Source organism: Vombatus ursinus, unplaced genomic scaffold, assembly GCF_900497805.2.
Source record: "Vombatus ursinus unplaced genomic scaffold, bare-nosed wombat genome assembly UNPS02014779.1, whole genome shotgun sequence".
NCBI lineage: Eukaryota > Metazoa > Chordata > Mammalia > Diprotodontia > Vombatidae > Vombatus > Vombatus ursinus.
In genome coordinates, this window is record NW_020954557.1 from 41,159,999 (window position 1) to 41,175,855 (window position 15,857).

A 15,857-nucleotide genomic window follows, 5' to 3' on the forward strand; every position below is an offset into this window, starting at 1 on the left:
TAGGCCAAGTATTTTCTGACTCAGGTAGGTTTTAGGTTCTTCTGGTCAATTCATTATGGCAATTGATTGACATTGATAAAATTACTGAATGGAGTTACTTATAATTGGTGTCCTTCTTTTGAAGCTTAATTTCCCATTTTTTAATGTTAAGAGATTGTTTAGGTTAAATGAAATAGAGCTTTTTAAAAGTTGAATTATATCTCTGTCATTTCTGTTTTTTCTTTTAGCTTTGTATTAATTTTGATATTTAACAAGTTGACAGTCTGAGTCTTTACAAACAGCTGATTCAGGACTAATTTCTTAATTATTAACAAGTCATTTCCTGTATTGGATATTCCCATATCCAATCAATTTTATTATTTATTTGGTGCTCACCACATCCAACATGTTCAGATTTTTTTTAAAAAAGAAACTATTAATGATGTAAAGACATAAGGCTTTTGTAGTCTTTTGACCTTTCTCATTCCTTATGCCTTTGAATTATATTTGTCCCCTTCCCCCTTAAATATACTTTTTCATTAAAGTCACAGTATTCCTCTCATGATGGAAAATGCAATTCACCAGAGAAAGAACTATGGTGTTTTAGTGTAGATCAAAGCATACCATTTGCTTTCTTTTTTCCTTCTGTTTTGTGGTTTCTTCTTTCTTGTGGTTCCTCCTATTGGTTCTAATTCTTTTTTTTACAACATGACTAACGTGAAAATATGTTTAATAGGAAATGTATATGTAGAGCCTATATCAGATTGAATGCTGTCTTGGGGAGGGAGGTGGGGAAGGAGGAGGAGGCAATTTAAAACTCAAAAGCTTAATGGAAGTGATTGTCGAAAACTAAAAATAAATAAATAAAAGTCACAGTATTGGAGTATATTGAGGGACTTACTGAGTTCCAAGTAGACTTTCTCTGTGTTTTCAATCCTCTGTAACAGTTACTGTCACATTAAGTTAATTATATTCATGGTGGTATTTTTAACAACAACAATAATAAAAATAGCTAGCATTATGTAGCATTTTAAGGATTGCAATGTGCTTTTCAAGTATATGATTTTATTCTCATCACAATTCTGGGAGATAGGTGCTATTTTTCTGATCCCCATTTTACAAATGAGGAAACTGAGACACAGAGCAGTTAAGCAATTTGCCGAGTGTCACATAGCTAGTGTCTGAGGCAGGATTTGAACTCAGGTCTTCCCACCTCCAAGTTCAACATTATCTACTGCATCACCTAACTGCATACCACACTCATGAGCCCTACAATATAAACTGATGAAATGTCTCATGAAATTTTTCTTATAGTTACATTGACATCTGATAAAACCCAATTTTGCCAAGTGTTTTATTCTCCAAAAACTTTGCATTTGGTCTTTGGAGTTTCTTTATAGTGAGAACGTTAAGACTAATAGGAATCATTTGTGTATGCACTTGATCATTGGACAAGAATTTCACATTTAGAATACCAGCATTTAAATTTGTTTTTAAAACTGATTTTCTACAAGCACTTGCCTCATTTTCTGCTGCTTGGCCACCATAACCTCAAAAGTGGAAGGGAAACAAGTAGTATTGGAGACCATTCTGAACTTTGTTTTCTCAGTTGCTGTGGGCAAAGATTTGTATCGCCAAGGGAGGTCAGCCTGCTCCTGGAAGTCAGATGTGAGGTATTTGTGGGACCATGCTCTGAAATCTTTTCTCATGTATTGGACCTGACTGAGCTTCCACTGCACCTGTGCCATTTCCACACTCTGATGAGGCTTTGGAATTGGACTCTGGAGTCTCTAAATAAATTATTATGTATTTCTGAAGTCTGTTGTATCTGTTGCGTAGATTCAAAATTTATAAAATACTGAAAGTACTAATATGAAGGCTGCTTTAAAATTGAGTGCTTGCAGTTGTTGTTGTTGTTGTTGTTTTCCTTTTTGGTGAGACAGTTGGGGTTAAGTGACTTGCCCAGGGTCACACAGCTAGTAAGTGTCAAGTGTCTGACTTTGATTTGAATTCAGGTCCTCCTGACTCCAGGGCTGGAGCTCTATCTACTGTGCCACCTAGCTTGCCCTAAGTGCTTGCAGTTTTTATACCGAATAAGAATATAGAACAGGTCACAGTTGCCACTTAATCTGGGAGCAACTTTGCCCTTCCAGGAACTGCCTTTAGCTTTAACTTTATTGGTAAAGGTAAAATGAATGCTTGAGTGAATGGAAACTACCTTCTGTAGGTTGATTTTATGTTTCTAGTACCTCACTAAATACCATGAGCAGTTCTGTATTGTGGGTTAGAGTATCTCCTATCTTTTTTAAAAGCATTACCTATAAATCACCCATTGAGTCTCTCTTGTCATAAGAATAGCCCTAGTTTTATTCCATTTGCTGTTAATTTTATAGCGAAATGTAGTATTCTTTTATTAGGATATGCCTCATAATATGAAGAAACAAACTAGTAGCAAGCAGTTGAGTATTGGGTTAGGGCCCCATTCTGAAGTTTTTTCTTAAGTTTACTTCTAAAAATACATTCAATCTATCCAGAAGTGAAATAATAACTAGTTTATGTCTACCTTGAATCCATGTGGATGACTTTTCTATCTCAGTTTTCAAAAAATTAGTTTCTTGAAGGTGGAGTTTTCTATAGTAAAACATCTACCTATGAAAAATATTTTGAGAAACTTGCCATTTCCTTTTATTCTTCCATCTCTCTTGAATGTGTGTCCTTGCTACTATATGTTCTCCGCAAAACAGTCTCTTTCAAATGACTGTGTACCAAGTACAGTGTTAACACATTTTTACCTTAGGTCATTGTTTTCCTTTTTAACGTTGTTTACTTATTGATGACGAAGAAGTTTATTTTTCCATGTAAGTGTCTTAGTTATTGTTAAGAATAAGGTAATGTACTTAGAGTTTTACCTGGAATTTAAACTCTTATTCGAGAATGTGTTTATATAGGTCAGCCTACCAGATAACTATGGAAATCTCAGATTTTAGAGGGAAGGGGATGGAGCTGTGTTAAAGGAAAAGGGGATCTACAGATATGTCTGTATAACCAGCAACATGGGGAGTCCCAGGGAAAACTGCATTCATGATCAGTAGACTGGGTCTTTAGGTCACAAATTTAGAGCTAGAAGTGACCTCAGTGGTCATTTAGTCTAACTCCCCACTGATCTTATCATATGAGAAAACTAAGGCCCAAAGAGATTATTTGCCAGAGGCCACACATGTAGTAAACGGCAAAGCTGGGGTTCAAATCTAGGTCTTCTTTCTCTGGCCCTCTGTCAGCTGTACACTGCTACCTTTCCCGAACTGTGCCACAAATTTCCCTTGATACATCAATTAAACTTGGTGGTTTTCAGTTCCCTTTCTAGATTCCCTAAGGTCCCTTTGAGCTTTACAATTCTGTGATCCTATGTTAACCACTAAGAACAGCATAAGATTTTTTGGCAATAGATCTAAATGCTTCATCAGAATCCTTTCAGTTCATATAAGTGATAACTTCGCCAATTTTATTTCACAAAACACCTCTGACCACTGTCACCAAAATGGAAACTTGTTTTCTTAGTCACATAAATATGGATCATTGATTTTCCTATATCTATAACTGAAATAGCTGTGTCAGACAATGAAATATAAAGTATAACTTTTAAATTTAAGTTTTTGGTTTGACAAGTAAAAGATTTTATATTTGGCAGTAGAATTTTGCAAGTAAAAATGTAGAAAAATCCCATTGCTAGGCATGTATTCAATGAGGTCAATGACAAAAAGGCCCCCATATGCACCAAAATATTTATAGTAGAGATTTTTATAGTAACAAAGAACTGGAAATAAAATAGATACCATTCAACTTGGGGAATGCAATTTGGGGAAAGTTGTATGTTTGGGAAATATACAAGTTGTGGAACAAGAATGGAATGGAATGTTACTGTGCTATTAGAAATGATAACTATAATGATGAATGTGAATAAGGGAAGCATGGAAAGACATGAACTGTTGTAAAGAGAATTAAGCAGAACCAAGTTAAAAAAATCTGCTAAACATTGACTATGATAAACATAAATGGGAAGAACAACAATAATGACATAATGCCTGGCACATAATAGGCACCATATAAATGTTAGTTATGAATAATAATACAAGTTTGTAAAGTGCTTTGCATATGCTAACTCGTTTCATCTTCAAAGCAACTCTTGAAGTAGTTGCTGTTATCCTGATTTTACAGATGAGAAAAGTGAGACTGAGAGAGGTTAAGTGACTTGCCCACGGTTACACAGCTAGTAAATGTCTGAGGCAGAATTTAAACTGGGGGCTTCTGACTTCAGGCCTAACATTCTATCCACTGAACCACTTAGCTGCCACCACAGTTGAGACTTAATGCTTTGAAATTATAATGACCAAGGTTGGCCCCAAAGAAAAGATCTAAGTTGCCTCCCCTCACTTCTTATTGTTGTGGAGCTATATGTATATTGTCAGACTTTGATATGTTGGTTTTGCTGAACTCTTTGTTTCATTTTTTCTTGAAAGGGAATATTGGAAAGTGTAGATAATGTAAAAAAGATGTGAATACGAACCTATTTAATGAAAAATGAACTGCTTTACAAAAACTTCTTACCTACAGGAGTTTTAAAACCTCCACTTTGGGTCTGAGCTGTTTTGGAGAGAAAGGATTCAAGTTAAAGGCCAGATTTTAACTGTGTAGGCCTTTACCCCCATACACAGTAATTCTAATTACATTCCAGTAGCAAGATAATAATTGTGTCTCTCTGATCCATGACCTACTTTGAAGTGTCTTTCTCCCCCATCACCATTTTCCTGCTCTGCCTTGTTCTCAAATCTTATTTAAGGCTATTTTTGTTTATAGTATATATAGCATGGGAATTCTGAAGAAAGAATGCCTATTTTTGTTTTTTTGTTTTTAGTTCTATTATGTAAAGACAGTTTAGCTGTCAGAGGTACCTTCTAGCCCCCAAAATTCTTAGGTTCTATGAAATGGTAAGAAATAGACTTATTTTTTAGTGGTTCTGTAGAGGTTTTCTTGTTCAGTCGTTTTTCAGCTGTGTCCAACTCTTTGTGTGATCCCATTTGGCGTTTTCTTAGTAAAGATCCTAGAGTGGTTTGCCATTTCCTTCTCCAGCTCATTTTACAGATGGGGAAATGGAGGCAGACAGGATTAAGTAACTGGACAAGAGTCATATAGCTATTAAGTATCTGAGGCAGGATTTGAACTTGGGAAGAGGAGTCTTCCGGCCTTCAGGCCTGGCACTCTATCCCCTGTGTCATGTGGCTGCCCCTGTTATATAAAAGTACTATGCTTAAAAATAATGCTTTACAAGTTCCATTTTCCTAGTAAAAAGTGCTTTTACTCACTTTACCTTTATGAATATTTTATTCTTTCCTTCTTTTGAAATTTTTAATAATGAATGATTGTTGATTATTTTCTTATAAGGATATTTTAAAAGCTATCATTACTTGTTTTCATAATCTCTATATTTGATTGAAAACTAATCAGATTTGGAGTCAGAGGATGTGAATCTCAAATTGCTTAAATTTGTTCTTAAATTTCCTGAGTTTTGGCTTTATCTGTAAAATGAGATGGTTGAGCTATATGATTTTCCAAAGTCTTTTCCACTTCTAGGGCCTATGATCCTGATATATAATGACCAGATGACAATTTTTTTACTGTCATTCAACTGACTGTCATATAATAATAATGCCTTAGTTACAAGTACCCTTGTGATAATCCATAAGGTTTCATCTTCTTATGTTGTAGTAGTTTCCTTTAATTAATTTAATTCATTTAACTTGAGTTTTTTGCTCTAGACAAGTTCCTCACAACCCTGTTAAATAATATGAGTATTAGGTGCAGCTAGGTGACCCAGTGGATAGAGCACCAGCCTTGGAGTCAGAAGGGCCTGAATTCAAATCTAGTCTTAGACACTTACTAGTTGTGTGACCCTGGGCAAGTCACTTAACCCTGACTGCCTCCAAAAAAAATTATATGAGTATTATCTCTGACAAATGAAGAAATAGAGACTCAGAAGTTAAATATCTTCTTTAAGGTTATATAGCTAATAGTGTAATTAACATTTGAACCCAGTTTTGTTTTGTTTTGCTTCCAAAGCCATGTCTTTTCCTTTAGCTATTACGGCCTGCTACACTATAGAGTAAGAACTTCTGTCCCTAAAGGAACTTATTATTAAACATTAAATTGTTCATAATCATAAAGCCATGATCATTTGTGGTTTTGTATAAATACATAATAAAATGTTAGATTAAATCAGGGTTTGGCAATGTTTTTGGAAGGCAACCAAACAGGGGAACCAAGTTTTTAACCCTAGTTCCTGTTACGGCAGGAAGGAAAAATGTTAGCATTAGCAGTTGGTACATAGAAGACTTGGGAATGATTGTCTTGTCAAAAATCCCTCATTTTTCCAGCCTCTCTGATATTCTACCAGTCAGTCATAGATTCAGAGCTCTTCTAATATGCATTTAACCCACAGAGCCTTATTTGAGCAATCCATCATGTATGTAGTTGTGTTAATTACTTTAATCTGTTAATAGATAAGTATTTCTTAAAATATAAGCAGATAAAAGTGAAGGGAAGCATCATAGTACAGTAGAAAGAGCATTAGCTCCAAGACTGGAATCTGAGTTCAAATCCTGATTATTTTTCCCTTCTCTATGTGACCTTGAAATCACTTAATCTCTCTGGGTCTCAGCTTTTCTTCATCTGTAAAATGAAGGAATTGAAAATATGTTCCAGCTCTACAGTCTGCAGCCCTTCAATCTTGTGAAATATCTAAAAGAGATTTAATTGTCCTTTCTTGCATAAGAATTTTCATCCAAGAAACCACTTCTCCAACCCCTTCTGCTACTCTTCCAGAGATCTGCTTGTACTCACCATGAGTTTCTCCAGAGCAACCTTTTGTTTATACTAGGCATTCATAAGTGATGTGTTCCTGTCTTGGGGATCAAAAGACTATGAAAATCCTCAGTGATATATCATAAATACCAGTATTATTGGCAGGGTAGATGATTCGTTTGTTTCTAATAACTTTGTAATGTAGCTGTCAACCATATTTCGTGGTTGTTGTAGGTATTTATAGTTTGCTCTTCCCCTAGTGTTTCAGTCTATTTTTTTTTTTAACAGTGCAAAACTATTTTGTTTTTCAGTATCCTTGCCATGAAAAGTGGATGCGATAAGTTGTTTGCCTTATGAAATTCAAGTTACACGTGAATTCTGCCAGGTATATATTTAGTACTGTTAAGTAAATTTTTGTTTAAAACATTAAACATAGTTATAATGTGCAGAACTTTTTCTGTAAGCATAATTGTTTTTAAGCAGTGTTAGGAAGGATACATGATCTAATCTGGAATTTTGCCAACATTTATTTATGTTTAAAGCTGCCATTACAAATTCATTTAGGTCACAAATGTGTTTTTTAAAAAAAATCACTGTTGCTAACTTTTAGTTTGGGTTAACTAATTTCTACAAGGTAATAAGTAATAAGACTGATACACACATACACTTTTTTTTTTTTTTGCTTTTTGGTGAGGTAATCAGGGTTAAGTGACTTGCTCAGGGGCATACAGTAAGTGTCAAGTGTCTGAGGTTGGATTTGAACTTAAGTCCGCCTGACTCCAAGGCCAGAGCTCTATCCACTGTACCACCTAGCTGCCCCAACTGCTATATTTCTTAAAACATAAGCAGATACAAGTGAAGAGAAGTAGGGTACAGTGGAAAGAGTGTTTTTGGGTATGCATTTTCATCCTTTTTAAAACCAATTCCCTGTAGAGAAAAGATGTTTTAAAGTTCCATTAGTGTATCTTTAAAATCTCTATCCCACACAACTCTACTTATTTCCCCAAATCTATGTTTTAAGTAGCACAAGTTTTTCTTTGATTTTTGCTATTTTAGTTGTCATGTACTTATCTGAGACATCTAGGAATAGATATTTGGACCTCCCAATTCCTTTTATCAGTAGGAATAAAGAATCAATATAAAGTACATTGGAAAAACATTAAATGTTTTCTGGGTTTTGTTTTTTGTTTTCACTTATCCGAAGTGTTATGAAGAAATTTTTGGAGACCTAAAAAGGTCCAGTAAAATATTCTCAATCAAAATCTGTTCTATCTGAGTGAATAGTAGGATAAGTAGTGCTGAATGGGGCTTAATTACAGAGTTAAAGCAGGAAACATTATAGATGTGCACTTAAAAGGAATCTGAGGATTTAAGATTGTTATGTTGATTCAGTTGTTTTGTAGTCATGCCTGACTCTTTATGAACTCATTTGGGGTTTTCTTGGCAAAGATACTAGAGTAGTTTGCCATTTCCTTTTCTAGCTCATTTTATAGATGAGCAGCTGAGGCAAACCAGGGTTAAGTGACTTGCCCAGGGTCACACAGCTAGTAAGTGTCTGAGGTTGGATTTGAACTCATAAGAGGAGTCTTCCTGGCTTCAGGCCCAGTACTCTATCCACTGTGCCATGCTTAAGATTCAGTTTAGGAAACTGTTCTCTGTCCTCCCTGACACAACCATTCCTGTTTCCTTACCTTTATCTATACCTTGAATGTATTGGGTATGGGAGGTATCCAGTAGATGGAAGATTGCAATAAGGTCAGCCCATTTAGACCTTAAATATATTTACACGTACAGGAAAGTGGGGTAGTAGTACTAGCAATTTATATGTAAGAAAAGGTAGAGGAAACCTAAGTTAAGATCTGTTGCTAATTATTATGTGACCTTGAATAAGTTGCTTAACTTTTTTAAGCTTCCTCCAGTGACCTCATGTTTAAATGAGGTTGGATTAGATCTTTAAAATGCTATGAAATGCTAGACAGAAGGGAAATTGAAAACTGAAAATTCAGTCTGACAAATATTTGTTAGATATTTACTGTGTGAAAAGTACTGGGAAAGAAGGAAGACTTGACTGGATTTTATAGAAACAAAAACATTTAGGAGACTTTTAAATTTAAATGTCAAAGCAGAGAACTCCTATTAATCTATATTTTCAGTATTTCTATTTAATTTTTTTAAGCCTTTCCTTTAACAAATTATTTCAAAATAAGGAATTGGAAATAGTGGCAAATCACCCTTCTTAGTGTATCTGCCAACAGCAATACACTTCTGTGAAGCATACATTTAAATGACAACATATTGTTGTATTTTGCAAACATAGATTACCTCCTGTAAAACACCTGGCTGCACTAGAATTTTGTGATTATGGGAATGGAAGAGCCTTGAGTGATCATTTGACTTTAGTCAGAGCCATAACCCAGCCTAAAAAAGGAATCAATTTACTTTGAAAGATCTCCAGAGCAGGAGTTCCATAATCTCAGTAATTTTTTCTAGTACTTGATAAATGTTCATAAACTTCTTCATTTTTATCTAACCCAAGTCTTGTCTAACTCATCTTGTAACATAACTCTGTATTAAAATTTTAGCTGTCAAGTGAAGATTAGTAACTGATCCCCATGTTTTGTGCTTTTTAAAAAAGTGTATTAATCCTCTATGTGTTTGATGTCATATCTTCATTAGCCACCTCTCTTCTGGTTCTGTTTATCTTCTTTGGATACTTTCCACTTTACCACTGTCCTTAAACTAGAATACCCAGAACTGAACACAGTACCTCAGACATTTTCTTACCAAGACAGAGTACAGAAGTGTTTTAAAACAAAGGAGTAAGAAGGGGGGAATTGTATTGGTAATGTGATTGCAGGAAGTATCAGGCTAGGAAGCAGATGAATAAATTAAAAAAAAAAATTCTTAAGTGGTCATTTTGTCTCAGGCATTGTGCTAAATGCTGGGTAAACAATTTCAAAAAGAAACTGGCTCCCTACTCTCAGGAAATTTGGATGTGTTATTTTCCCCATTAAAATGTAAATTTGCTGAGATCAGGGACTGAGTCTGGATACTGGACAAAGAAGACAGTTTTGGTCTGGGGAGTCTTAGAAATGATGAGTTGACACACATGACGTGCCTTTCCATAAGTAATGATATTGTTGTTTTGCTCAATGCACCTAGAGAAAAAAATGGAAAGTGGAGGGGAAGCAGGCAAATGATAAGGTCACCTGGGTGGGATGGGAAGGCAAATAAGAGGCTGGTGCAGTGGGCCAGCCAATAGATATGGTATGCTAGTTTACCAGTTAACTTGGTTGGGCTTTAGAGTGGGAGCTTCAGAGAGGAGTGAATTAACTTCCCAAGACTGAGAATATGAAAGTAATTTGTGGATTTGTTGTTGTTATTTTTCCAAATCAATTACTATTGCTCTGTTTTAATTAAGTGGTTTTTTTTCTCTAGTGATAAATATGTCAGAGAAGGATCTTAAAACCAGTGTGTTTGGAGAACATGTTCTTCAAGTTAGCCCTGACAGATTTTTGTTGTAAACAAAGCTTTCTCTGCAATTTTTTCTATGGACTGTATATAGCTACAGCTAATCCTGTTCATGAATTTGTACCCTTCTTTCCTCTTACTCCTCCTACTTCAGACTTTGCTTGAGTCCTAGTAATATATGACACAAAATCTCAGCTGTCTTTTAGTAACAGATAGCCTTTTAACAGATAGCTTTCTAACTTTTTTACTGTACATCCAGATATATTTCTTTCTTTTTTTTTTTTTTTTGCTAGGCATTGGGGTTAAGTGACTTGCAGCTAGCAAGTGTTATGTGTCTGAGGCCGGATTTAAACTCAGGTCTTTCTGACTCCAGGACCAGTGCTCTATCCACTGCACCACCTAGCTGCCCTGATGTTTTTCTTTCAAAGACCCACTCTACCTTTCCATTCTACCAGCACCTCTTTGTTTTAATCTTCATCAGTGGATGTTGTCTCAGTTAGGAGCTGAGCAAATTTAAAAATTTGCAGTTGTACCTTGGAATGAAAAGTTTGAGAGGACAATGTGTCCTTCATGTCCTTGGAGTACATATACTGTAGACATTGGATTTCATAAAGGAATTTAATAGATAATACAAAGTCTCATGATCCTTAATGGACAAAATGGAGCACTATGGGCTCAATAATAGATGGATTTGTAGCTCACAGAAGGAGAAGACCCAAACAACTTGCCATATTTAGGCTGGAGAAGAAGATTTAGGAGTAAGAGATTTAATAACTACTTTAAATATTTGAAAGGATGTCATGTGGAAGAGACATTAGACTTATTCTGTTGTTCTAAATGGGAAAAGACCAAAGGGTAGAAGAAACAGAGAGGTGGATTTTAGTTATTGTGACAAAGAACTTCCTCATAATCAGAGCTGTCCAACAATTGAATGGCTGCCCCACTAGTGCAGGGGTAGGGAACCTGCAGCCTCAAAGCCTCATGTAGCCCTCTAGGTCCTCAAGTGCAGCCCTTTGACTGAATCCAAACTTCCCAGAACAAATCCCCTTAATAAAAAGATTTGTCCTGTAAAACTTGGACTCAGTCAAAAGGCCATACTCAAGGACCTAGAAAGCCAGGTTCCCTACCCCTGAGCTAGTGATTTCCCAGTCACTTGAGATTTTCCAATAGAAATGGGATAATGCATCTGTGTAAGTTATAGAAGGGATTCATCTATCAGAGAAGTGGTTGAACTAGATTTTTTTGGGGGGGGGGCTAGGCAGTGGGGTTAAGTGACTTGCCCAGGATCATATAGCTAGTAAGTGTTACGTGTCTGAGGTCCCATTTGAACTCAGGTCTTCCTGACTCCGGGGCTGGTGCTCTGTCCACTGCGCCACCTAGCTGCCCCAAACTAGATCATTTTTAAGCTCCTTTCTAAAACACAGATTTGATAACTGCAATTTCTGTCATGAAACATTGAAATATTTCAAGGAATGGAGTTAATTATTCAAATTTCACCAAATGCAATCAGGATATATAATTTTAAAATATAAAAACAAGGTCACTTCAACTCTGGAACTCACATGTCACCAGTACCCCTTTGCCCCTGGGCACCTCCCTCTGATTGTATCAGTGGGAGTTGGAGAGTTCCTCCCAGAACTTGCTCCATTCAAGGAGGGTACCCAGGCCAGTCATCTCTTTATCATGCATGCACCCCTCCCCCCCACCTCAGCTTCCTTTTATACTTTTTTTTTAATCTCAGAGTAGATTATAAGCACCTCAAGTGCAGGGACTTTCTTGGGGGTAGAGGGAACAGTCATTTCTAGCACTTAGCACAATGCCTGGCACATAGTAGGTGCTTAATAAATGTTTATTGATTGATTAAAATGCCACGTAAAGCAATATCAATATAAATTGTAATTTGTGATAGCATGTAGGATCCTTTTTGCTACCTGCAAATGTTTCCTTATTGTAATTTTATTAGTGATTCAGAGACTAAAGATAATAACTTAATTAAATGATAGATTTGAGTGGGAAAATTACAACAGCCTACATATTTGAAGAATGTAAGTCTAAAAGAACATTAGATACTCTTTATCAAAGTGCAAAACTTTATCAAAGTAAAACAGAAGTTTACCAGTGATTTCCTTGTGCAGAGCCAAGAAAACACAAAGTATAGTTAAGAAATGTGAAGTATATTTGGTTATGTTAATAACAATTAAGGGAAAATGATGGTGGTCCTAGTTTTAGAATTTAGAGACTAGTCATAGAGAATAGAATTTTAGAGCTGCAAAGGACCTTAGTGGTGCTACAGAAGCATTTTAAAGAATAAGACCTCACTCTACCAGGATCCTACAGTTGTATCTTAAGATTTCTTTAGATAATTTCCCACATAATTCAGCCACAAAACTTATATATCATGCCTTATGTTGCCTAACAATATAATGGTATCTTAAATAAATAATAGAAAGATTGTTGGTTAGAGGAAAAGAGAAAATATTTTTTCTTACATGTTCTTATAATTAACTATCAGGTAACTTGGAAAAACAAAATTTTTGGTTTTGGTTTTTTTTTTTTTTTTAGCCAATAACTTACATCCTTTCACTTTCCCCTAACACGCTTTCTGGGACCTTCTTCTTTTCTCTGTCTTGGCAATCTCTTTACCTCCCATGGGTTCAGTTACCATCTCTACTCAGATAACTCCTAGCTGTAGTATCTCTGAAGTTCCAGTTCACATTAACAATTGCTTGTTGGATAGCATGAACTAGATTTCCCACAGGTATCTCAAACTCAAGACTTCCAAAATGAAACTCATTATTTTGCTAAACTTGCCCTTCTTTTAGTTGCCTTATTTCTGTTAAAGCCCAGGCAGTTCAAGTCACCGAGGTTCACAACCTTGAAGTCAGATTCAACTCTTCCTTCTGCCTCATCCCTCATATCCAATCAGCTGCCACAGTTCTATTTACACAACATCTCTCTCATCTGTCCTCTTCGGCATTCCCATTGCTAACATTCTAGGCCAACCAACCCTTCATCATTTTTCTCTGCAACAGAGCTTCTTAACCTTTTTTATGTCATGGACCCCATATGATGGTCTATTGACCACTGCTTAGATTAAGATTATTAAACATATAAAATAAATAATCAATTTTGTTTTAAAACAATTATTAGTATTTTTTAAAGCAAGGTCATGAACCTCAGGTTAAGATCCCTTGCCCTAGAATATTATAATGGTTATCTAATTGGACCATTTTCATTATCTCTTATCTACTATTCATTCTCCATATAGTTTCTAATATAATCATCCTAAAGCATAGTTAATGTTATTCTTCCTACTCAAGAACCATAATTGATTCCCTGCTGTATCTAGGGTCATAAGAATTCCTTAGCTTGTCTTTTAAAGCTCTTCACAGTCTGATATCAGTCTTCCTCTCCAGACTTACTTCACATTACTCCCTTTTACACACTCTTAGACAAAGTGACCTACTTGTGGGGATCAAGGATTTTCATCTCCTTATCCTCCACCTCATCCTTGCCTTTTGGTTTCATTCAAGGTTCAGCTTCTCCTTTCCTGATTACCCTAGTTACTAGTGCTTTCTCCATCAGAATATTGTGTGTGGGGGTGTGTGTGTGTGTGTGTGTATATATATACATATTACATATATATGTATTATATATGTAATATATATATACCCACACATACATACATTACATATATTTGCATTTTCAGTTTTTTTATGAGACATCTTTATATTCCGTGTCTTTATGTGTAACCCTTCTAGTCAGGATAAATGATAAGTCCTAGAATCATTCCTAATTCTTGAACTATCTAGCTATGTTACCTATGTTTCCAGACTTTTAACAGTGTTCTTTATACTATTCCATGTTTCTTTTTTCTTGTGGATTAAATAGAAAAAAATAAGAGTTGAGTGACAGATTAATTTATAATTTGAGGAAGCCAGGAGTTAATTCGGTGGTGTGTGTTATTAGGGGAAAGGATTTTCTGATAATATGTTTGGTACTGTGTCACTCCCTCCCCATTTCCCCTTTTTTCTCCCAATTGCAGTCAAGATTTTTCTCATTTACATGTATGAAGACATGGGCACACATTAAATTTCCAGAAAACACAAAGCCATAGGGATTAGCCAATATTTAAGATGCTACAATTAAGGCTAAAACAAAGCACCCCAAGTTTGGCAGGTAAATTGATTCAGGATTTATTTAGCAACTGGTATTAGGGAATTTATATCATCCTCTGAGCAGGATTCCAACAAGAAATTTAGCCCTCTAGCTATTTATACAGGCAAGTAAACAAGTTGGTAAATAGTAGTTATGAGCACAGTTAAGAAGAAGAGATTATAGGAACAAAGTCTTGGATGGGATAATACAACATATTATAATTGCAATTATTAAGAATTTTCCATATGTGCTTGCCTACTCACAAAATGGAGGACAGTTTCCTCCTGGAAATGGAATGGTTTAGTTAAGCCAGGTTATATGTTTCTTTGGAATCAAGGTTCAAAATAGACCCCTACAAGACTAAAAAGATGGGTAGAAATCGGGAAGATGAAATTTAATGGGGTTGGAACATGAGAAAACTATGTTTGAAGAAGAGAAAGAGGTTAGAGCTGATCCCTGAAGAGCATAAATTTTTTCATGATTGGGAAGAGAACGGGTGATAGGAGAAATAGATGGGTGTGGCTGCTGAAATAGGTCAAAATTAGACTGAAGAGGTTGTGAGTTGGGCCAGTCTGAAGTCTCTAGAAGAGGTAGCAAAGTTGTGCAGTCTCTAAGTGAAGCCCAGTTTGGTGGCTCAGGACTTTACTGATTTTGAGGGCCTAGCCATTGTATTAGTTTTGTGCAAGCAAGGCCAATAATAGGATCTAACACTCCCCTTGCTTTTCTATTGCTCCTTAAGCGATCATGAAGTTTATAGACTTTTAAAGTATTTGAGTACTAACAGCTACCAGGGCATATCTAGGGGATAAATGTATTCAAAGTCCAAAGATACAAAGTTATGGTTTAAGTCCATACAGGATCAGAAGATCATTGATTTTATAATTAAAGGGAACTTAATAATCATGTATTGCAATACTTCATTTGTAGGTGAGCAAATTTGGGCTTAGCCAAGGAAGTGGCTTGCCCAAAATTACAGAGTAAGCAGAAGATCAGTATTTAAACCATCTGACTAAAGTCCAATACAGACAGTTCTCACTTTACGCAAATTTGGCTTTGCAGTAAAGAATTCTGAAAGAAATACACATTCCAATTCTGGTTTAAAAATCATGCAGGATTTTATAATGTGCAGGTGTCAGGAGAGGCTGCCAGTGAAGATGTTGAAGCAGCAAAGAAATTCCCAAAGTTCCTGCAAAAAATAATAGATGAAGGTCCCTACTTGCCAGAGCAAATCTTTATAATGTAGATGAAACCAGCTTATGTAATCAAAGAGGGCCATCTTGAACCTATGTCTTTGTGGAGGAAAAAACTATGCCAGGGCACAGAGCTTTGCAAAACAGTTACTCTTCTGCCTGAAGGAAATGCGTTTGGGACTTGTGAATTAAAACTTTGCTGTT

The 15,857-nt window shown here is 35.7% G+C and overlaps 1 protein-coding gene across 3 annotated transcripts in view; it reads left to right on the forward strand.

The window, feature by feature from the left end:
• ATF2 (activating transcription factor 2) overlaps nucleotides 1-15,857 on the forward strand; it is a 116,827-nt gene that overhangs the window by 11,030 nt on the left and 89,940 nt on the right. For all 3 annotated transcript variants that reach the window (XR_003569435.1, XM_027866013.1, XM_027866012.1), the window contains exon 3: nucleotides 7,146-7,219. Coding sequence is in view for 2 of the 3 variants with exons in the window: in XM_027866013.1 (XP_027721814.1) it covers nucleotides 7,188-7,219 (32 nt within the window). In the remaining variant the exon portion in view is untranslated. The remainder of the gene's footprint in view (nucleotides 1-7,145; nucleotides 7,220-15,857) is intronic.